Genomic DNA, 24,383 nt, shown 5'->3' on the forward strand with positions numbered 1-24,383 from the left:
AAAAAAGTGCTGTCGATAATTAGCAGTCTTCTGTTATTAGTAGACTCAGGTGTCACAACTGTGTCTCATCCTCATTACAGTAAAAAATTTCACCTATCAGATTCATTATTGCTAGATAATGCGACTGAGAGCCTTTGCAGGCCCTCCAGAAAAGTAATTCAGCCAAGCAAAATTATCAGCTAATTATATTTAGAATCAAAAGCCCAACAACTATTTGCAGATAAATTGTATGAATTGAAGTGAATAGATCTGAATATTAAGATTCATAGATTTAGCAGATGATTTGTTAATTGGAATAAAAAGGTCATTTGCTAGTCATTTTAACAATAGATCAATTGGAACCCTATTTATTATTTAACTGTTAGTGCATAAGAATTGAAATGGTGAATAATTGTATTATTGTCGTGAGATGATCATTTTCTTCAAAATAACAAAATATGAGAAACTTATGGCAATGAATTTTAGAAATTTCTTTAAAAATATTATGGCCTATTTAATATATTTTAAGACATAGTTCTGATCTAAATAATCTGTATCATGAGGCTTAGTATTTAACAAGTCAAAATTATACCAAAAGTGGTGGCTGGTTTTTTATTTTTTCCTGATGAATTAGAACTATTACCACAAACAAGATAATTTGCAAATAAAAGTTGAAATCCAAAATTTGTAAATTTTCCTTCCTAAATCAAATAATGCCATTCCTATATCACTGTATTTTAATTAGCAGAGGTTTTTGGAAGTGGCATGGTACATGCTCATACGATGACTCAAAATGTAACTTGGCCTGCAGTTTTCTTTCGGGGAACAGAACACTCTAATTCAAATACATTATTAAAAAGCAGATAACATGTGCACTTTCTGAAATGTCTGTGACTTCACTCTTTTGATTTTATGTAATTATAAGAGAATGCTCATATGTATTTACTTTTCGATTGGCACAGCATTTTAAAACTGTCTTCAGATAAAGTGCGTATTTTCTCTTGGTTCATAAAGAATATCACCGGTTTATGTGCTCAAAACTTTAGTGAATGTTTTATAATGCGGTCACAGTGCAGTTTATAGCTTGAGATAAGAATTTCTATGAAATACCCTATGTATATAGAGAAAAAAATATATTAGTTTGGGTTTTGAGATTAATAATTGGTAACTAGATCCTGTGCCATTTCACTGTGTTACCTTGTAACTTCTATCAGTTCTCAAGCAAAACTTTGAACTCAGTATTTTCCCAAACTTTGCAGCTCAAAGTAAATACTTTTCATTTAAACTAATTCCAGTCAACATAATAAAATAGGAAAACATCACCCACTTAAAAACAGCTTAAATTGCATGTGCTTTGTCACTATAAACAAACAAGGTAAACATTGACATAACTTCAAATTATTCTTGGGTTGAAAAAAATCTGCAGTTCAAAATAAAATTCCGCCTTTGGTCAACATTTTGGATGCAATTCAAAGTTTCTCATAAAATAAACATATTTTAAAGAGTGCTTTGAATTTCACTGTGTAATTTCTAGCCAACAGAAATTACAGTGGTATCTTTAAGGTTTATTATATGTCAGATCAATAGCCATTATGCAGGGCTAACAACCTTCGGAAAGGCAATACCTTCCCTCTGCTTAACCCTTACTACTATGACATGGAAGAAGAAGAAAAAAACTTCCTATAGGTGTCCCTTGGGGAAATCCTCTCGCAAAATGAAACTTTCTTGTTTATTTGCTTACTAATAAAAGTATTCTTTTCTGATAAAATGGGAAATGAGCTGAATTTTTGGCCAAGAAAGCAAAATGTTCATTAAAGTAATCTTCATGAGAATTTTTCAATAAAAGGGGGAATAGTTTTGCATTCTGCAAAATAACAAATTATTTTGAAGCATGAGCTTAAAATGAAAATGCCCCATCACAACAGATTGTAAATTTTTTTCTGATGCTTTTAAAAGTGCCTCGATCATTTCTGTGACTACAATGTTAAAGTTAAGTATTTGCTATTTTATTTAAACATTTTTGAAAAATGAACATTCTGGGGCTTTGCAGCATTATTAAGAAAAGCTGTCCATACTTTACCATGTTGTTACATGTGTTTATCTGCTGATTATAAAATGTGTTAAACAGTATTTTAAAAACAACAAAAAAAATGCAGAGCTGCGCTTTGATTAAGTCAGTGAACAAAACATATGCTGTTGGTTCTGTTCTATGAAATTCATATATGATCAATAAAATCTTTTAAAAGAGCAACTTTGGCTTTAAGGCTTGTACTGCCGACCATGTTTCTCGTCCCAGCTAACTCAGGGCTCACACTGTTAACTTAGGCAAACAAAACCACTTTCTGGCTATGATAGTAATGTCTTTTTAATATTTTTTTATCCTCTTTCTAAAATTCCTTTAGGTTGGAAGCTGTGTATTGCGGTTGTTACCCACTCTGTCCCAGAGATTTGGTTTATCCCGAAATATTTCCAGGTAGCTTCTTTAATGTACCTTCATCTTTGCTGAGATTTAATACATGCTTCATGCTAAATTAGAAAGTTTGGTGAAAATAAACTTAGGCAGAAGCAATTGTTTATTTGGCAAGTCAGCATGTTAGTGTTAAGGAAAATTTTATGTGTTTTAATACATTAGAGTAAGCTTATATTTGCCATCTGTTCTTTTAAGATAACAAAAAAGCAAGTTTTCAAATAGCATTCTTCATTGTTAGCACACACATCCCATAATGATGGATTTTTATAAGCAGGTCAGTGTTGCTGCAATTGCTTACAGATTTTTTTTAATGATATACACAGAGAAAAATCAAGGACTGGAAGTCACACCAAATTATTTAAACAATTGACTAGTTAATAATATGCAACTGTTGTTACAGGGTACATACGGCTATAGTACCAGTTCTTTGAAAAAAATTCTCATCACTAAATATATCACATATGCATTGTGTTACATTAGAATAATGTATTTTAATCACCCAAAGGAGATGTCTAAACAGCACAACTACACAGTCTTATTTAGCATTAAACATCCTTGCGAGCTGAGGTAACCTTATAAAATCATGCTTAAATAATGTAAAACACGAGGCAGCACAGAGCAATATGCATTTTTAATTAGTAAAGTGACTAATATCGAGTGTGTGCTTTGAGGTTTTTGTTTCATTAAAAATGTATCTGTTTTTCCTGCAGCTGAATATCTGTATTCTACACCTGAACAGCTTTCAAAAAGGCTCCAGAATTTCTGCAAGAGACCAGATATTGTAAGAAAACATCTTTATAAGGTAGATATTGAGGAGAGATTTACGTGGTATAAATGCCATATTGAAGTACAAAGAAAAATCTTTTAAAAAAAACATTTAATTAACATACTAATGTTTAAAGGAAACATGCTAGGGAGGGATATTAGTTGTTACACTAACAAGGATTAATTAAACTGGATGCCAGTTGTATTAACCTAGGTCTTATGAAATACGTGCACTTAATGCAGGGTACATGCTTTTTTTTTAATTTATTGTTTTCTAAGATGACTGTCCTTTACATTTAGCCCCAAGAGGCTTATAAAAATGAACCTGGATTAATGTAACTCATTAGTTTAAAAGGAAGTAAAGAAAAGATTCCACAATTATACTAATGAGGATAAGCCTTTCTTCCCATCATAATGAAATCTTCAGGCCTCAAAAATTCAGGTGAATGACATTCGTGAAGTTTGGTGTTCATTTTTTAACTACTTTGAAGATGATTTCCAAGAACCGAATGTTTCCCTTGTCCAGTTTAATAAAATGACCTAAAAATCCTCAGTTTGTGCAGAATGACATTGCCAGGCTCCTCTCTGAATGGCAAAGGCAAAGGGAGAATAGTCTTAAACAGCATCATCATGAAGTCCCCTGACTCAGGATCTTTTTTCCCTTGTTTGAATCAAGAATTTTACATTGTTGAAATCACAACACAAAGAGGCCCTGCTTAAAGTCTAAGTAATTGAACTAGGATAAATCTGCTTTACGACTTTGGAAGGTGGCTCTAGGCCATGAGTAATATACCTTTTTATATTCTTTGAATGTAGCATCTTCATTTTACATAAATTCAGTATAGTTTACAATCTAGCAGTTTTATAATCCAGTATATTTTAATTTTCCTATGTTAATGTATAACCTTCCTACATGAAATACAGTTTGCTGCCTTTTTTTCTCTCCTTTCCCTTTTCATGGCCTAAAATACATATTTACATAGTGATACATCAAAACAGGACTTTGTTTCTGCAGGAAACAGTTAAACTTCAAGAAAAAGGGAGAGAACCAAAAATGCAATTTAACACCCAATTTCAAGCTCATTATCTTTCATTGTCTATTAACTTGGCAATGGTTCAGAAGGTAGCTCATAATAGTTTAAAATGCTGACTGAACAGTTCCAGGCTCCAGTATTGCTCCTTGAGTCAATATGATTGTACCGTATACAGGGGAAGCTTCACAGACAAAACAGCCTCCCAGGATTTCCATCCACATTCCCTAATTTTGGAAGTTCAGTAATGGTCTGCCTTATATAAAATGTTACTCCAGTCATTTTCCATGTGACAGGCTATCGAAATGGGCAAATTCTGGAAATGGAAGAAATAGAATCCTGAGTATTTATGCAAATGGATTCCTTTTCTATATATGACACAGAGCTCTTTTCAGTGAGCTCACCATCAACTCACTAATTTTGTTCTTCCCTCCTGGTGAATTTTTGGTGTAGGTTTGTTTGTTTTTCAGTTTTACTGAGATATAAATGACAGCACAGTGTCAGTTTACAACCCACCACATAATGACTTGACCTCCACATCTTGGAGAATGGTCACCCCCATCGGTTTAATTACCATCTGTCATCTCATAGAGACACACACACAAAAAAGAAAGAAAATGTTTTTTCCTTGAAGTATTTATAATGATATTTCCACCATCAAAATGTATCAGTTTTTAACTTTGCTTCAGGTTAGGCCTCATTATCTCTGTTAGTCTTCATGGACAAATTTTTAACCATTTCAGAAGTTACTGCAACAAGTTGCCTTGAGTTACAAAAGAAAACAGACCTCCAGGGGCACCTGGATGGCTCAGTTGGTTAAGCGATTGCCTTCAGCTCAGGTCATGATCCTGGAGTCCCGGGATCGAGTCCCAGGATTGAGTCGTGTAGGGAGTCTGCTTCTCCCTCTGACTCTCCTCCCTCTCATGTGCTTTCTCTCTCTCTCTCAAATAAATAAATAAAATCTTAAAAAAACAAACAAAAAAAAAGAAAACAGACCTCTGGTTGAAATATTTTAATACAGCTACCCCATAACATGGCTTCAATTATTTATTTTACAAACATCTTCTGGAAAAACTCTGAAACAATGTCAGTCAGCTTAGTGATACTGCTGTCACTTAAATCAAATTGTTTCTCATACAGTTTAAAGATAACCTATGCCTTAAATGTTATTTCCTGTTAATGCTTTTTACATATGTTCTTGGTCTGTACATCCTAAAGTGCTCCATCTCAAAATTTTATAAATTAGAATTATATGGGTCAGCATTTATAAGAATTCATATGTATGATTCTTTTTTATGTATTTTCTACTGTGGATTTTTTTCTTATAAATCTGTTACACACGTTCAGATGTGTCCTCATGTGTAAATCCTGATGATATTTTATCTAAAGATCAGTCTTCAGATTAATAAATTAGTCCAACAATTATAAGTAATCAAGCTTTAGGATGCATTTGTCAGAGGAACTGGTAAAAACCACAGACAGAAAGGACCACAGATTTAGTTTGGTTATTGTAATAGGATTTAGAGCCAAAACAGAAAAAACTTTATAATTAAGATCTAATAAACTATGATACTTTTCCATCTTATGTTTTATAAATATACAGATTTTCAGGTAACGTTTGCCTTCACTAAATGCAAGAGAATTATTCCCCCCCAAAGCAGTATTTTCCTTACTTTTCTTATGCAATGGAAGAGTCTTTTGTGTGTACTGTTAACGAGAATGTTGGGGGTTTTTTTTAGACTTATTCCATTGGACAGTGCTGTTTTGCTTTTAAAAAACATATGCTTCTAAGATCTAAAAGGATAGAATGTCACCGAATTCTTTAATTTGCTCCTTTTACATTTTTACACCTTACTCTCTTTTTTTGTCAAAAGTTTACATTTTAAAATCATCTCAAGTGCTTTTCACATAGGGTTCACTTTAGGATAGGATTTTTCATATGGATTCACACTTAGAAATTTAATGACTAGAATAAGGCTACTAACACTTGGCTTTCTTCTCACATGAGACATTATACTTTCAATATGAGTGAGAGTTTGGGGGCTATAACTTGAAGCAGGATTTGAAACAGAATGCTAGTAACTGAAAAGCAGAAACAGAATTGGATACTTTTTTTTTCTTAAAGTGACTCTTTCTACTACAGAACACTGTTGCCCATGACTTCTCACCTGAAGTGATTTCAGATTTGAAATGTTTAAATTCCTCACATGCATGCAAGTATGTTCTCCCTCCCTCTTTCCCTCTCTCTATTTCTCTCTCTCACACACAGATACACACACAGACACACACACACTTTTCTTAAGATCTTTCTTAAGAGAAATCCAAAGCATGCAGAAATTAAATGTTTCTTAATCATTTTAAAAATCTAAAACCATTTTCCTAATTTAAAAAATCTGAACATTTCTTTAAAAAGTTTACATCTAAGTTTAGTCATTGACTGCAGCTTTCTCGGACTTTCGGGACACCTCCTTTTCCGAGTAGGTCAGACACATTGGCCACATACTTGTCACACAGATTAAAAATAGGTTTCATTTCATCCACGACAGGGAGCTTTTTGTGACTCCCAAACCTAACTTGAACACAAGATTCTAGAAGTAACCATAATATAATTAGCCAAGGATTGACTTCTTACACTAACAATTATCTTCCCTTTTCAACCCAAATAAGTCTAATACCACGAAGTTGTATTTTTGCCTCATTTTTACTATGTGAATTTACTTACTGAAAATTCCCAACAACTTTTTGAGATCAGTACCTCGTGTTTTTACAAATTTCTCATCATATTTTTAAAATGCCTTAGAAAAAAAAATTATGGACATTACCTTGTTACCAGATTGAAAAGGGCACAGGGCACAAATGGGGCACTTGTGTAACGTAAATACCGCCCAGACGAACGGGACAGATCTTCATTCCCATCCTATTTCTCATTTCCTTTTATTTACAAATTGTGCGATATTTTGTGTGCAAAAAGAGATGCATTCTCTCTTGTGCTTTCTGAGATTGACCTGTAGTTCCTTAAAATTTTTCAACTGATAGCTGCTGATTTTTATTCTGTTCTCCTCTTCAAGTTCTGCAACATTCTAGAAACCTCTATGACCTGCTCTTAATTGGAGGAGAGAAGAATTTTCAGATTTCTGCCTCAAAATGATTCCAAACAATGATTAAGCTTACAGTTCAGAATCAGTGCCCAGAAAGCCATTTGTGGTTGTCTTAATTATATCAGGCTCTATCTCCCCAAACCACAGCCACGCCACTTTAAGTTTCCTTCAAGACACTGGTCACTTTATGTCCCCTTTTAACTTAAGCTTATACTCTAGATGTCAATACGGGGTTGCTCACTTGTATTAACACTCCTCCAAAGTCATTACTTTGTTCCTTAAAAATGAAAACTTAAAAGCTGGTGACATTTTTAGAACTTCTAAAAATCTCTCAACTGCCCCAGCACAATTTCAGGCAACTTCTCAGTCTCGCTCCTTCTCTCCCTCCTCCCTGGTCTTCTCCCTCTGTCTTTCTTCACTTCCTTCCTTGATTTTATTTGGCTTGATTTTCCTTTGATTTGTCTAAGCAAAATAAAAGCAAAAAACCTTTGGCACAATAAACTTTGGGGGATCAAGATCAGTTAGAGGTTTTGTCGTCTCGTCCTTCTCTGCTACTCATTTGCAGCCTAGCTCCAGGTGAATCTCTGTGTGATTCATCTGTTAACCTGGAGGAATTTTTTTTTTCCTAAATTCTTAATAGCATTTTTCCCCCCTGAAGTACTGCTATAATGAAATAATAAATATAAACCTGTTTGTAAACTCAAAGGGCTTTACACATTTCACAATAGTAATGGCATTTCTCCTGTGCCTTAACCACTTAAAAGTGAAATTCACATCAGCAAATGCATGCATTAAGAGTGTTGTGTATCTTGTGTTTATAAAAGTTGAAAGTTGGATGATTAACTTTGAATAGCCGTCATCCATAACAAAAACCAGGAAATATGTATGCAGCGGAATGCACCCATTTACGAAAAATCCGGAGCTTTCCCCTATGGTTGAAAAGACAGTTCCACTTTAAACCAATCAGAAACTGGGATTTCCTGAGTTGATGAAACTCAAGAACCATTTACTTGGTGGCTTTTTGAAATCTAATTGACGTAAGTTATGCAAATTTGCAATATGAATTTTGAGCATGCTTTCGTCTTTCGGTTGTTAATGCTTCTCCATTGCTTTCTCTTCTCTCCCTCCCCCTCACAGGGTGAAATGACTCCTTTTTCTTGGGCAGCCCTACACGGTAAATTCAGGTCTCTGCTTACAACAGAACCTAGGGAAGATTTGTGACAGATGGGGCTAAGTCACAAACTTGCAGCCTAAGGCAGAATCTGTAGAACTTTCCAGAGTGTGCCCATATTTACCTGATCAGAGAGAAAAGAAAATCTGCAGAGGAAGCTGAGCCTGGCTGCTTGTCATAGCTGACACAGAGCCATCTGCCACAAACCTGTGGCGGCTTCAGATCTCCCATCCCTGCCACCACCCCAACTCAAATTAAATACAGATTCCTAGAGACGTTAGGATGGTTACACATGTCCTCGGCATCACATGGAGGAGACTGTTCAAAAAAAATATGTGGCCTGTTGTATAACCGCACTCATGTATCCCATATGTGGTGCCACATTGAATTTCCGGTTGAATCCGTTTTTATCCTTTGTACTGGATGACATGGTGCCTGAATTCTTTCTTTTTGCCGACACGATGGCAGCCAAACTGCAGCTTCAAAAGCTCGCGCTTGGCTGGGTTTCCACCTAGGTTGCCAGGTTATCATTGGAACCTTCTTGTGTCCTCAAAGGGCCATGGGGTCTGAACAGACGATCAGAATGCTACCAGACTAATTGGGCAGCCATCTCAGAATTGTTCGTGGGCAAAGGGCTGCTTTAGCACTTTTATTTTAGCAAATTAACGACTCTCTGGCACAGGGATTTTTAAGTGAAGGTATTAATAAGGGGTCTGGCAGGTAGTCCCATGATTCACAGAAAAGTTACATTTGCATTTAATTTGTTTTAAAGTTGTGAGATAAACAGCTGTAATTTGGACAAACATGGGAAACACACTAAGTGGGGCCATCTTGCCCATAGAAGGAACACTGAGATACTTGTTTTAATTTTTTTCCTGGGGTAAAAACAGAGAAATCAAAATACTTCCACTAAAGCAGTAATTTTGATAGAAATATCCCTCAAAAATACTTGCATCCAGCTACAAATATAATCTTTTCAAGATAAATCGCTTATGATTCCAATAGTCAAGCTGCTGTATTTGTTGATATAAAGATGTTTTGAACAGCTAGATTGTAAAATAAATTTTTAATAAAGTGCCTACTGCAATTTTTAATTAGCATATCTCATTTACGTGTAAGAGTGTACATCTATCTGTATGTTTCTCGCTGAACACTTCCCTTGTGTCAGAGACAACGAATACAATTGTTTCTTTTCCGGATGTACAGGGATCTGTTTTGCAAATGTTTGTAAGATATTATGACATTTCCAAGACTGTCTTTGCATTCTGGAAAGCAGGAGGTAAACATTTGTAGTCATTAAGGTAAAGTCTGTTGATAAACCATCTTCTGTTTACTGACAGGTAAACTGTAACTTTCCTAGCTTTTGAAAGGAATAACTTTTATACACTGCAGAGTGAGGGACAGCCAGGGAGCGGAGGGTAGACAAGGGCTAAGCATGGCCTTCTGGCTTCTAGAAGGACTGAGTGGTCTAGCAGGCATCCGAGATAGAGCAGGTGATGATTCAGAAGTCCAGGAGGGCCCATTTGACAGGTAGCAAAATGGTCAGCAGGAACTAGATCAAGGTCCGGGAGCCAGATAGATCCCTCAGGACAGAGGCAGTCTTGCAGATCAAAGAAGGCAGGAATTCAGAATGCATCAGGCCTGGGAACTGAAAAGCAGGATGAGTAAGAAGCAGAAACAACAAGCCCTATCTTTGCAGATAGTCCTCTCCCTAATATGTGTGAGATCCTTAACGCATGATGGGACATCACAGCACTAGCTTCGAGTCCTATCAATCAGTGGGGAAGCCACTGAACAGATTACCTCCTCACCCACGAAACAAAGGGCTCGGGGATTATTTCAGAAGTCCCTTCCGGTCTGAGACTGGGGAACGCAGAATCTCTCAGGTGTGCACCTTTTGAGTGTAAAAGTTAAGGTATAAATATGCCCAAGAGGTTCTTAGACACGTTGGGCAGGGTTTATCATCTAATGAGATGAACTAGACCAGTAAATTTGCTTCAGTCAGAAGGATGCCATGTCACAGTGATGTCTTCTCACAGCCAAGGAACAATATTTAGTTTACTGTGTTTTATTGTCATGAAAATAATGGGCTCCCATTTTATAGTAGACATAGTTGAAAGTTATCTGTGTATGGAAGGTTTTTTTTTCCCCTATACCCATAAATGCAAATCAGCTTTTGTCTTTAGCTGTACCCAGTATTCCTTCTCGAATAAAAATTTACATTAAAGTTGTCACTTCTTAAAACTATGCTGTCAGACCTGGTATCAGTGCATATAAACAATAAAAAGTTTTGTAAATGTGTAATTCTTAACATTTGAAAACTTGAAGTGTGTGTGCATCTGTGTGTCTGGGTGTGTTGTGTGCTTCCCAAATCCGTTATATGGTGGGATGGAGTGTTACTAAGTTAATCCCTATTTCATTGAAGTCACAGGATAATTGCAAATACAAGTTGACTTTTTAATTCCTATTTCCCTTACTTTGAATGAAGAGATCGAACACTCGCATTATTTCTTATTTTGAGTATGGTTGTTGAAAATTCTATCCTTTTTGAAACATTCAGTTCTGTTCATTCTGTTCTTTTAAAATAAATCACTAAGCCAATTTCAAGTTTAAATGTCTTTAAAAGTCTGCTCATTACCAAGACCTTGGTACGGTGTCCAGGATGCCTGCCATGAACTTGCCTAATCTGTGTTTCCGGGTAGGTGTTTCTGTACTAAATACCAGGGCACCTAGCTCTTAACCTATTCATTTATACCATGTTGATCAGGAATAGGTCAAAAGACCTCTCTCAAAAAAGCTTGTGGTTTAATGAGCATCCTTCAGATATGGCTAGGTTGAAGTGCCCTGCTCTGGATCTCAAATCTTCAGACAAGCCACATAAAGATGGCAGCAGAATCAGTAAGCGGATGGAAACTCGCAGCCATAGAAGGCTGCAGAGATTCATTTCAACACCTTGAAATGCATCTGGAAGCAAAGATTTCATTTTATGTTGAAGGTGTTAATTATATTTGATATTTTTAAAAGTAAAATCTGTTTTTGAGAAAGCATCTGCTACCCAGAAATATTATGAGCCACAATAAAATTTTCAGTTAAGTCTCAAGATACTTTTTGTGGGTGATAGAATCAGTTTTCAAATGATAGTCCATGCTGTTGACATATTCCCTGAGTTTTATTCTTCTATTGACTATTGACAAGTATCACCCTAAGTGCCTTTCGGTTTCAGTGGAAAATTGGGTGGCCTTTAATATCAGATTTTATATTTAACAATGAAGAGAGTATATTATAAAGCACTGACATGTTTCATTTTAAAATTTGAACTGAGATTACAGGCCAACTAATGCTTCTATAATACACTGTCCCTTCAGAGCTGTTCATTAAAATGTAACTGGGGAAGTTTAAAAACATCCAAACAATTCTACATGCAGCTCAAAGCTATGTGTATTGGTGATTAAAATATAACAACAACAACCTCTTAAGTCAGAGGAGTGATGGTACAAAGCACAGGCATGTAACGGAGAGAGGCATATTCACTCGGTGGCTAGTGGCTTACTTCTGAAGTTGGGTCAGTATCCAAAGGCTCTTCATACTCTTTATGACTTCTTACATGTCTTGAATGTTATTATTGGATATGACTTCTGATAGGAGCTATGAATACTTTGGTTAGTTTCGCTACCATGCCTTCCTTAACCTTTTTTGACTCTAACCTATTGATCCAGTCAGAGAACCATTTCCCTTCAGACACTGGAAGAAACGGCCCTAACTGCCAGTTTTGCATGAGAAGACTTTCCTCCTCTTACCAGGAGTCAAGGACTTAACCTTGATCCTGAAACAAATCATACTTTGAAAAAGTCTGACGTGATGGTCAGTGGGTCCCTTTTTCCTAGGGCTGCTGACCATTCCTCACTAATTCCTGTAACTTTACAAACTCAACATGGAAAACCATAGTTCTGTGAACTCTCTTTTGAAAGATAATGAGAAGACAAAGGAAGATGTTACATGAGCCAGTCTTCGTATCTTGGAAAATTCAGAGCTGTGTGGGAGAGCACAGAGTTACCTGAGCTCCTAACCACACTAGCCATCTCCCATACTGGTGCCTATTCCTTTTCCTCTTCAAGAAAGGGTCAGTTGTGGACTCTATCCTTCATTGCAATCCATGAGAAGGAGCTCTCCCTCCCCTGTCTTTAGAAATCCCTAGCTGCATCTGAGGTACATATGACTTCAGAGACCAGGATCCTTGCTCATCCTACAGCGGAATTTGAGGACAGTGTCTTCAGGGAGGATTATCATTACCTAAGTGATTCCGACTTCTCTGTTGCAGCTCTATGGTTATGAATTTTAACCCTAAGATGGGTTCATAATTATTCTCATAAATTAACATAAGAAATTGATGATTCGTGGGAGATGATTTAAGATGCTTATGTTACTCCTATCAATTACTGCATTTAAATAGCAGACCTAAGGTGGTGTGCTGGAAGTGATTTCTGGGAATACTTGTGTGATACCTTTCTCCAGAAATGTGAAGTCCTTTATATTTGAAAATTTAATATTTTCATTATCATTTCACAAATGAAAAAATCAAGGGATCATATAATGGTATATTTAGGAGCCGGCCTATGTTGTAGGAACAGAGAATTTTTGTATAGGCCTTCCCCCGTGTGGGATGGTATCATTGTCACCCATGTGTCTTTGAGGAAGCACCAGGGTCAGTGTGCAAGACTATTGGACCCCTAGGCAAGAGAGTACAAAGGTTAGCAGGGGGCTGCTTTGTGGCCCACATGGTTGGTCTTAAAAAAGGCATGAGAGACCATGTAGTGAGGCCAATGTTTTTGGTGTCTTTATTAATAATTACTATTATTGTGCCTGTGGGGAGGCATTCAGCCTCCACATCCATCAGAGGCCTGCCACTTCCTGTGGTCTTTACACTCAGATGCTTTTATACATTTAAGGTAGCTTTCCTGGCCCTCCTGGTAAGCATTTATTTTTGGGACCTGTGGGAAAACTGAGGCCCTAACGGGAAGCCGAGTTTCTGTGGGTCCTGTGGTGGTAGAGTCAGGTCTAGAACAACCTCATGCAGAAGGCCGTGGTCAATCCAATTGGTCAAGACCACCATCCCTTAAAGGAGAGGAAGGGGCAAATCTCTCTCTCCATCTTCTTCCCCTTTCCTCCTCCTGCTTCTCTTACTAGCAGAACAAACACGGACTAATAAATTGCCAGTACCTTTCTAGAGATTTGTTTCATGTTAACTCCTGGTCACATCTGGATTCTAAGTGGCCACAAGGGGAGGAATGTACAAGAATTCCTTCTTGGTGCTAAAATTTCAAACTCTGGCACACGCGCTACTTCTGGACAGCTGAGCCTTCTCTGTTGCCTTTGACATCATACAATGAGGAAGTTACTTATCCACATAGATAGAAGGCTGGCCCTTCATCCAGAGGCAGCCCCCACAATCTCACCTGGTGCCAAGGGTCTGGGACAGAGGGAGCAGGTGATATGGGCGGCAGAAGCACCTTTAACTGTGCACCAAAGGGAGTGCTTCCTCTCATCCCAAATAGATAACCCAGAAATTACATCCTGAAACCTATTTCCCCGGGAAGAAAAGGAAGGGGAGGGATAACTTAAAAAGAAAATACTTCTAAATGGTATTAGACTGTAATTCATAGGGAAATTTATGCCTGAGATATGAATTTCTGAAAATGGGTTTTTTTTTAAAGGGAAACACTGACACATCCTTAATTATAGAGTAATAAATACCAGTGGTATATTATCTTCCGATATTTCCTTACACAGATATCAAAGCATGCAGCTGTTTTTGAAAACTGATAATCAAGTACAATATAAGTATATTACATCTTGTACTTACAACACACCCTTCAACTAAGCAACCTCCTGGAGCACTTAACAGTGAGAACCAGAGCTGCTTATAGTAGAAGCCTAACTGAACAAATTAGCCTTGAATTGTAACTTAAGAATCATAGTCAAACTGAAATGCCTGTCCTTGCCAGGAAAGGCATTCCAAAGGCAAAGAGCATGCCAAGTAAAAAGCCTTTGCTTCAGGATTATGGAGGCAGTTCTCAAAAGCCAGCATAACTTAATGATCAATCAGAAAAAATATAGAGCAGTAACTACACAACTGAAGGATACATAAAAATTGTACAAAGCATTAATAGTGAATGGGGAGGTAGAATGGGATTTTAACAGAACGTATTACACTCTTAGAAAGCTCTATTTATTGCTTTCAATCCGGGCAGCAAAAGAAAGACAAACATGGTCAAAGAAAAGTACGTGGACAAATGTGGGGGGTAGGAAAGGAAATGAAGGTTAAACAAGGCCAATATGATTCAGAATGAAAGGGAGGGAGGCAAGTATAAGGAGCCAGCTGCAATTACTAAATGTTACATTAAGAAGAGCTGAAATTGAGAGGGGGAGGTCTGGGTATTTTACTAAGTGGATTAATGTCCTCTTCTTTGGGTGTCTGAAGTTGCAGATTTTAATTTATTTGGTGCAGGGTTTTATTGTGAAATTCCTAATGGGGTGGAGGGATAAATAAGGACAATTATAAACAGTCAGAAAGTAGAAAGGGGGAACATAAAATACTTCTTCATAAATTAAGATATATACAGGGTTTGAAGCTATAGACAAAGGTAAATAGTCAACAAAATAGTTCATTATGATAGAACTCAAAGGAAAATGAGAGGTACATACAAAACAAAAAACAAAAAGACAAAAACATCCACAGAGATGCGTCAAGCCAAGGATTTTGAGCGACTTAGGGGCTAGCTTATTGCTGCTCTCCTTTCTCCACCCATTTAAAAAAATAAATCATAACTCTGGCATTTAGAAACCTAGTCATGAACATCATTTATTAATATAAACTTAATCCTGTGCTGTTCTTTGGTGGGTGGTAAAAAGATGAACTAACAACAACTGGCCTAAAACAGGATGATCCTCTCCAATCCTGGGAAACTCTAAGGAAAAAAAAAACTCCCTAATATGCTCTTTCACCTTATTTATCTTACTGAAGTATAAAGTCAAAAAGTGGGGAGGGCAGAGCCGAATCAGAGGACTAGAAGCTTGCAGGAGATTTTTAAAATTTTCCTAAATAGGCATCAGAAGAGGAGAGATGGGCTTGGAACCTAGTATGATTTATATCAATTTATTAATCTGCTAATCTACTACCACTTCTGGGGAAGGTGGGAAATAAGGAAGGCTCTCTGCCTTCTACAATGGAAGAGACCAAGGCAGAAACAATTGTGTTCATATTCCCCGAGTGTAACACTGCTGTCATGTGGCTGGCAACCGGTCCACAAAAGTTCTGGGTTCAAGCATTTGCCCCGCCAATAACATTAGGAATCATTTCAATTTTAAATATGGACTAGGAGGTATTGAAGAATTACTGATATGCAGTATTAATCTTGAATGCAGATAGCATGATTTGGGTGTGGGCAAATCACTAGAACCACATGAAAAGGCCCTTTGAAAAAAATTTTTATAAAATGCTGTGGAGAAAATGACATTGGTAAAAAACACAAATGAAAAATGGGAAAATATCATCTACAAAGAGGAAGATCCCTAAAATGACTAAACAAGGTGGCCTTGTTGCCTTCCACCTGCTGCATCAATTCTATCAATTACTCGCAAAATGGTGAAGTCTTCTATTTCTAAAGCTGACCTAGCAACAAGAAGGAGAAAACACAGGACATTGCAATGGTGGCTCAGTGTGACCCTCAAAGGTCTTCTAACTCTAGGGTTAAAAAAATGAGGACGCAGAACTAGAGGTTTGTAATGGTCAGTTTGGAACAGTTCTCCATCTATGGAGAATTCAGGACAGTGTGGAGGTGAACCTCTGTCTTAAATCCCAGGGACAGAGTATTTTGTGATCATAGTTAAGAGGAAAATCATCAAAGCACACACCTTTTTCCTTTTTCCTCTAGAGCTGCAGAGCTATGGTGGGGAACTTGTGCTCTCCGGTGCTTGCTGCTATGTTCCCTGGCTTTCAATCGGTTTGGCTTTTCCCCTGGATTTCTAATGCTGTGATAACAGGCCAGGAAAAAAAAAAAAAAAAAAGGAATCTACAAAACTGAAAAACAAAATGTGTGTGTATGTTTGTGTGTGTCTGTGTGCGCGCGCGCGCGCGTGCACGGTAGGATTTCACTGGAGATAATGAATTGCAACACTAATCACCAAATTTTAAAACTTAAAAAGTATGAGTAATGGAGTTTTGAAGAAGCAAAATGTGCTCGAGCAGAGTATTTATAGTCCCTTTTTGTGTGTGTGAGAGGTTCCCCAGACCTCTGGGTGCATCAGCAAACTGTCCTCCTACTGGAGCGTGCAGCTGCGATTTGGCCCCAGGCACCACCTACCCAGAGTCACTACCTAATGCATTTTACATTTGCACAGATAATAAAAGAGGGAGAGGGGAAAAAAAAAAAAAAAAACCGAGAAGGGGCCATTTTCCCCCTCAGCGTTCTGTGTTTCCTTTTGTCGCGGCCGTCAGCTGACACATGGAAAATGTGGTGTACGGTTTTGCTTGCCTTTAATCTGTAATTAAGGATTCCTTGTCTGGGGCTTGCTACCTCTTTTCGCCTTCCCTCTCGGCCTCTCGGGTCTTCCGCTCTCGGTCGGGTCTGGCCCCGCGCCGCAGGCGGGGGGCTCGAGGTCGCCCGGCTGGGCCGCGGGGAGGCTGCGGGACGCGGGGGCCTCGGCCGGGTCCTGCACTCGCCCGCCCGAGAGCACGCACCCCGGCGCCCCGCCCCGCGCGGTTCCGACCCCCCGGCGAGCCAGTGCCGGGCGTCAGGGCAGCTGCGCCGGGGCTGCCCCGAGCGGGGAAGGACCGCCCGCGGGGCTCAGCCGCCGCCCTCGCCGCTCGTCCGCCCTTCCCCCCCCCCGCGCCGCGGCGCCTTCGCGGCGGGCGAGCCCGAGCTCCGGTACGCCGCGGCCGCCTTGACGCCCTGCTCGGCCCGGTCCGGGGAGGGCGGAGGGAGCCTCGCACCACTCCCGGCGCGAGAAAAAGGAGCAAGAGAGGGACGGCGAGGTCACAGAGTCGTAGCCGAGCCCGCTCGGCGGCGGAACGCCCAGAGCCGGAGGAGCCCCGGGGCCGAGCGAGCCCCGGGCGGCGGCCGCGCTCGCGCTCACACTCGCGCCCACACTCGCGGGACTCGCTCGCCGCCCCTCCTGGCGCGCGCACTGGCACGCACCCACACTGGCACGCACCCCGCCACGCGCGCTCGACACTCACGCGCTGCCACGCACACGCGCCGCGTGGCCCACGGCTGCCCTTGCTCGCGTGCGCAGGGCCGGAATCTTCCCTGTCGGGCCCCCGGGAAGGCGGCGCAGTCCTGGCGGGGCACAACTCTTCCTAGTCGTCTTAAGTATTTTCCTGAACTGGGTTCCCGGAGTCGGCCGGTCTGTCCTCCGTGAGACGTTAGGACGAGGATGCCCTGAGCAAAAGCAAAAGTACTGATTTCTATGCCCCCTCCCCGTTTAAAAAAGGATTACCTTAGGCAAAAACAAAAACAAAAAAACAAAACGAGGAGGGCGTGGGGATGGGCGCGCAGACTCTACAAGCAGAGATTCTGGCTATTAACTTAAAAAATACTCTTCTCCCTCTTTCATGGTCCAGGCGTGTGTTTAAATCCCACCCCAAGCCCCCAGCGCCATTCTTTTCACTTCATACCTGTGCTTTGGGTTACAAACTTCGTTTCCCCTCTCAACCACCAATGGGTTATTTAGGAGGAGAGGAGAAGACGGGTGAAGAGGTATGTAAGCAGGAGAATATTTAGGAGCCCCGTGTTGATTTGTCACTCGTTTGGTCAAAATAAGTTCCTGAGAAATTGGACTTTCCCATGTTTAATATCATTTTGAGGCTTCTAAAATGTCTAAAGAGCCTCCCCGCACCAGTATTATTTCTTATCATTCGACGTTTAGTTGAGTGCAGACATTTAGAACTATATGTATAAGAGGAAAAAATGCTCCTCGTCCTTGGTTTCACCAACGCCGTTTGCGTTTCTTTCCATCTAGGCTGTAGCTTATTTCCTCTCTCGTTTCCACCAATAGAGGTTGTATGCTAAAGTGGTGTACGCCGAGACCAAATACAAGAAACCTTAATCTGGAGTGTTCATGACCTTAGTTGGCATCTCTCTCTCTCAAGATTCCAACCCCTCTGTTTGAAATATTATTCGAACTGTAGACTTGGAAATACGGGTTGGTTGGTTAGTTGGTTGGTTGGTTGGTTGGTTGGTTGGTTGGTTGGTTGAAAATGTGAGAAGAGCAGCGCAGGGATAAACCGAGGGCCGGGAGGTTGGCCTGCAGAAGCCTACCCTTGAAAGGCTGAGCAGGAGTGCATGGGAAGTGCATCGAGAAGACACTGTCTGTAAACAATGATAATCAGGGCTTTCGAAAATCATAAAACTGATTGAAATATCTGATTCATTATTTATTCATCACAGCACAACTTTGCAAATCCAAGAATAGTGTTTGAAAACCAAGTGCTTTTTATTTTGTACATCAACTCGGCAGATGGGTCTCCCTTTCAAAATGTAGCGAAAGGGTTAAAGCTATAATTTTAGAAAAGTATCTCAGGAAATGACATTAAGATCTGATACATTTCCCTTTCTTTCTGGCAGTAATATCCCCCAAAGAAAAAAATATATATTTATTGATATGATGATAATTTTTCTCATTATAAGTACAAGTGTCAGAATGATTCCTGTTTGTGCAAGTGTTTTTAAAACTGCGAGGACACTTTCACTACTATGAAAGCTGATGAGCCAATGAAGGAGAACTTATTTTAACTCCATAATAGCAGGTTATATAGTAAAGGAACACGGATGGTCAAATAGCCAATTATGGTATAAATATCTGTTGTTTACGGAGAGGTGTTAAATGAGGCTTTGGAGTACAAAGGATTAGGCCCATCTAAGCTACCACTTGTTCTTCAACCTATTGTGTCTTTCCTTAAAAAGGCCAGTGCCACTGTAGGTAATATGCACACAGAACATACTTCTCTATGTTGATTTTAGTTTGCTTTATTTCAATGCACACTGTTGTTTACTTTTTAAAATTTAAATAAATGTCAGCATTGTATAATTTCTATGTTAACAAAGCAGTGAGCAAAATCCCTTGTATGTTTATAAAATATTATTGTTTAATTCACATAGTTTAGAAATTCCAAATGTTGAGAATAGGAAGGAGGCCAAATACCATCTGTTTATAACTATGATGCATCGTAATATGTGTACTTTTAAAAGGAGTTTGGTCAATCATGCCACTATTTTATCTGCTCGGAATATGTTGAAGATTTAAAATGTAATTTACAGGATTACTTTTAGTGCGTTGCATCCAACTGTGAGTTGTGAAGGAATCCGTCTCTTCTGTTTTTCTCAAATTAATCATGTAACAGCCCCAATTAATGGGGGCTGTTAAACGGGTCGCTTTTTGCTTAGCTCCAGAATTCCTCTAACTTTGGCTCAGTCCACCTTCTTGATGCTGATAAAAACTCCAAGGACAAATGAAACAAAACACTCCTAGCTGTGTCTTTCTGCCAGAAGATAGTCACTTAGAATGGGAGGCAGGGTATGGTAGCTAATAATTAGCTAACATCAGCCCTGAGAAATTACCTGTGAAATACCCTTTGGTTCTGGGTTGGAAAACAACATTTGACACTCCCTGTTTTAAAATAGTACATTCTTGTCCCGGAGACTTCTGATTTAACTTACCTTTTATTTCAAATGCATCTAATTGCATACCATATAACAAAGGGAGTACACTTACTTGCCCTAGATGAGCAGGTTTGGAGGTTTTTTTAAAGTTACAAACTCAACTTATTTAGTGAGGCATCTTTCCCTTCCTTTATAAACTGGAGAAACTCAGCAACTGAGCCATCAGTTCAGGGCAGACGTTGTGTTGAAGGCCAGAGGTGGCTTTAGCGTCTTACATCATGGGCTCTCTTTTTCAAGAAGGAGGACTAAAAAGTCAGATGCCCTGATAAAGTTTGAAAATGTGATAAAAACACTTATTAGCCAATGATGGTTGCTGGATTGATTTTTTTGGCAAGGTAGAATCAGTAAAAAGCTACCCCTTGATATGCTTTTATGGACAAACACATGCAGAAATCTGAAAACACACTCCCAAAGAGCTGAGCATGTTCTGGATGTTTTACTTAGTTGAGTGTTCAACGGGTGCTCTATAAAGTGGTTTCTCTGTTCATTTAACGATAACTGTTTTCTCAAACATTTTAGTTTTAGCAGCTTCCTCTAAAATTCTATCAACCAAGAATATTTACTTACATATAATTAAGAACATTAGGAATACCTTATCCGCGTAAACGAACTGATCTATACGTACATTTTTTTTTTCAGCCTCCTTGTTACATTTTGAAAGTCTGTTTATTGTCTTTCTGGTCAGATTTTTTTTCCCCCAAATAATGAATCCACTGGGTCTTTATGTTACAGAGATATACCCCGGCTTGTTTTCCTTTGAATTAAAATAAGAAACTATCAGACTCCTTTGTCTTAAGTAATTGCTCAAGTGTTCAGAGTAGAAGAGACAGTACAAAAAAAAAAAAAAAAGAAAGAAAGAAATGTGGGGGATAAAGAGAAGGAAAATTGGAGAAAGTGTAGGGAAAGGAGGTAAGAGAGCAGACGCTAGAAGTGCGATAAGGGGCTCATCAAACAAAACTCAACATTGCTTGAGCGCCATAAGCCATAATCATTAAAAAGCATCATCATTTCCAAGTAAAACCTAGGGTGTTGCATTCAGATATTAACCAGCTCATGGAAACTCAAGTGAAATCTGATTGAGACCTGTTTTAAATGGAGGAATTATTCAGGCACGCTTTCCTTCTGAGTACCTTGGCTAGCAGTGAATTTCTAAACAAGTTAAGCAAGTCCTTAAACGCATAAACCCTTTGGAACTCGATGAGTCTAATGAATTGTGGTAGGTAATATAATCAAAATTGAAATTGGCGTGTAGGTGCTCATTTCATGTTCCCTTTAGAGCTGACTTAGAACCATGGCAATGATCACACGAGCACATAAGGCATTATATAGTCACGTTATCTTGACAACCAAAATCACTTTATAAAATATACTTTAATAAGTTACCAGAGAGCCCTGAAGTTAAACCATATAACTTAATCAATACTGAGTGGGCATTTCTAGGTATCATATTTAAATTGAGTAAGAGATAAAAAGAAAAGAATTAAGAATAAGAAAAACGTATGGGAAACTACTTGCTTCTTCCAATTAATATAAAACATGCCAGGAGCTTTTTCTCATTTTGCTCTTTATGAAGAATTACTGACCCAGAGAGAAATCAGATGACGACTACCACTAAACAAACAATAAAAGCAGCAACAACAGCAACAAACCTTACTTGTTTAGGAGAAAAACATGAAAAAGTAATAAATTCACCCATTTTAAAAATTAAGAAGAAAAGACATAAAATTTAATACACACAATAAATAATAAATATTCCTCAGTTTCATATGATGGCTAATTAAGGAAAAAGCCCATGTGAAAAATTTGGAAGAGAGACGAATAAAACAAGGTAATGAACTCTTTGCTCCTTCAGCCTTAAAGCAGAGAGAGCAGGGTAAGATTTCTTTTAACTTGGGACCTGCAGCCACCTCAGAGATCAAATCTGCCTTTACAAAATAAAATAAAAAGGAATCTTAGTAGCTCTGCAGCGCAAGCTCCAACCTTGGTTTTGGCCCCACTCTGATGTTGGTGCCCCAGCATGGTGGCCCCTGAGTGCTTTGCTCTTTGATTGAATTCCTGCCCTTAATACAGATAGTCAACAGCTGGGTTCTTCCTTGCTCTCTTGGCCCTCCCTTGACAGAATCAGCTCTGTGGTATTCATTCTACCACATTTGGTTAGTCCTTGAGAGCTGAAGATGCATTTTTTTTTTTCATCCGTTCTCTAATGTAGTCTTTGTAATGCCCTTGTGATATAGGGAAACCATAGCTTTAGTCCCAAACTTCAGAGGAAGCAACTCAAAATCATACCGCTAGTACATTGCAGAGTTGGGACTGGGAGTCATACCACCTGGTGCCCAGGTTCTCCCTCTCCTTTAGACTGGATTTCATACTCACTTGAATTGTGGTTATGACAATAAATTATAATTGCAGTCTTTGTGTTTGGTAGAAAGAAGAAGGGAAAGGAGGAAGAGCAGAAGCAGAAGGAAGATGGGAAAGAAAAGACAGGAAGCGGGGGGGGGGGGGGGAGCAATCCCCACAGGGTTTTCTGTGAAGTGGGCAAGGATACATCTTTAAATTGCTCCCCTTCTGCTTACAAAGATGACTGAGGAAAGCACTTCCTAAAATTTGTATCATCTAATGAAAAGCTAATTCCAAAGCTATTACAGTGCTTTGTGCTTTAAAGGATAGAAATCTGAAGTGGATAATCCATTGACAGAGCTCCTTAATGAGTTCTTGGATATGCATGAGTGGCCACAAGCTTGATTTTGAGTACAAGATGGAGAACTATTCTTTTTAAGAAATTAATAGGAATTTGGAAAAATTGAGAAACAAAACAAAACAAAAACACCTGATAGAGAGGAAAAGAAAATGGTCAAAGGATGGAGGGACATAAGCTATTGTCTTAAAGATAACATAGCCAGCAACAAATTCCCCATGGTGGGATACAGTTGATTATTACATTTATTTTTGTATTAAAGGAGTATATTATACTCCATTCTAACCTTATATTCCAATATGATCTCCATATGTCACCCCAAATCTCCACTGAAATTCAGAGACACAAAACTGGCTTGATTTAGTGCCACATTTGGGGAATGAAGGCATAGGGAAGGCAGACAAGGGTGACATTGCAGAAGGCATGATTTAAAATGAAGGCATAGAATTTTATGGGAACAGGAAATAAGGACAAGAGATGATTAGGAGAAATGGAAACTGTCTGAGAATGAATACTAAGAAACAAGGAAACCCATAATACAGGAGGCCCTGGGGGGAAAAAAAACGGCTAATTTTTCTGTGGTAGACACTCGACATTTTTAAGCTTTTCAACATCGACCTAAGCTTCTATTAGAATCTAAAGTTCTATTTAAGGAATTAATTCTTTCTTGCTAAATGTAGTCAGGCCTGGGGATTGAATTTTGCCTTGAACAGAGGAACAAAAAGACAACATTGGATTTCCCGTCCATCCAACCTGGAGCAGCTCCACCAGACTATTTCTGCCAAAAGACAGCGGTTGGGTTCTGATTCTTAACCTCCAGCTTGTGAGGTTCTTCTCAATCCCAAACTCAAATGTCTAGTCTTCCTTTTATATGGTTCTCTATCCACTAGAATTCTGTCGGTTGGAAAAAAAACAAAAAGATTGGCTCAACTGAATGGCTCAGTAAGGAAAAATGATCATTTCAGATAGCTAGAAGTAGAGATGTAGAGTGGCTGCATCTTTCCACTCTTCCATCCCGATGTGTTACCTTCCCTTTGACTGCTCCCCTCATGTTCACAAGAGGGCCACAGCAATCCAGCCATCACATTTTTACCACGCCCTTCTTTCCAAACACAGGAGAAGGGACTTTCTCTTGCTTGAGTCTCTTTCTGCAATCAAGGAAAGCTTTTCCCAAAAGCCCATTAGAATTCCCCATTCACCTCGTTGCATCACATATGCATAAACTGGCATTGAGAATGGAAATGACTTCTATCAGTTAGGACCTAACCCTATTCACAAAGAATTTCAATTCATAACTTAAGTATCTTTAAATATTTTTAATAACTTTCAGTCAAGAACTTCAGACAAAATGTGCTACTCTATTCTGGCTTATAGATGACTTGCTTTTACTTTCTAAGTCCTTTTGTTCACTCTTTTTTTTTTTAATGTATGCAAAGGAAAGACTTGGGTTTTAGAAA

General features: G+C 38.8%; 1 protein-coding gene across 12 annotated transcripts in view; it reads left to right on the top strand.

Moving 5' to 3' along the window:
- The window catches only part of QTMAN (queuosine-tRNA mannosyltransferase), a 449,054-nt gene that overhangs the window by 373,120 nt on the left and 51,551 nt on the right, over nucleotides 1-24,383 (top strand). For 10 of the 12 annotated variants that reach the window (XM_088021722.1, XM_088021716.1, XM_088021727.1 and 7 more), the window contains 2 exons: nucleotides 2,382-2,452; nucleotides 3,160-3,251. In XM_088021722.1, the coding sequence (XP_087877848.1) occupies nucleotides 2,382-2,452; nucleotides 3,160-3,251 (163 nt within the window). Of the gene's footprint in view, nucleotides 1-2,381; nucleotides 2,453-3,159; nucleotides 3,252-8,480; nucleotides 10,836-24,383 lie in introns of those variants that run through there. The other 2 variants (XM_088021723.1, XM_088021725.1) reach the window with 2 other exon arrangements.

This window comes from Eumetopias jubatus, unplaced genomic scaffold (genome assembly GCF_037043125.1).
Source record: "Eumetopias jubatus isolate StellerSeaLion01/CBP00866 unplaced genomic scaffold, mEumJub1_p1.0 scaffold_3, whole genome shotgun sequence".
Lineage (NCBI taxonomy): Eukaryota > Metazoa > Chordata > Mammalia > Carnivora > Otariidae > Eumetopias > Eumetopias jubatus.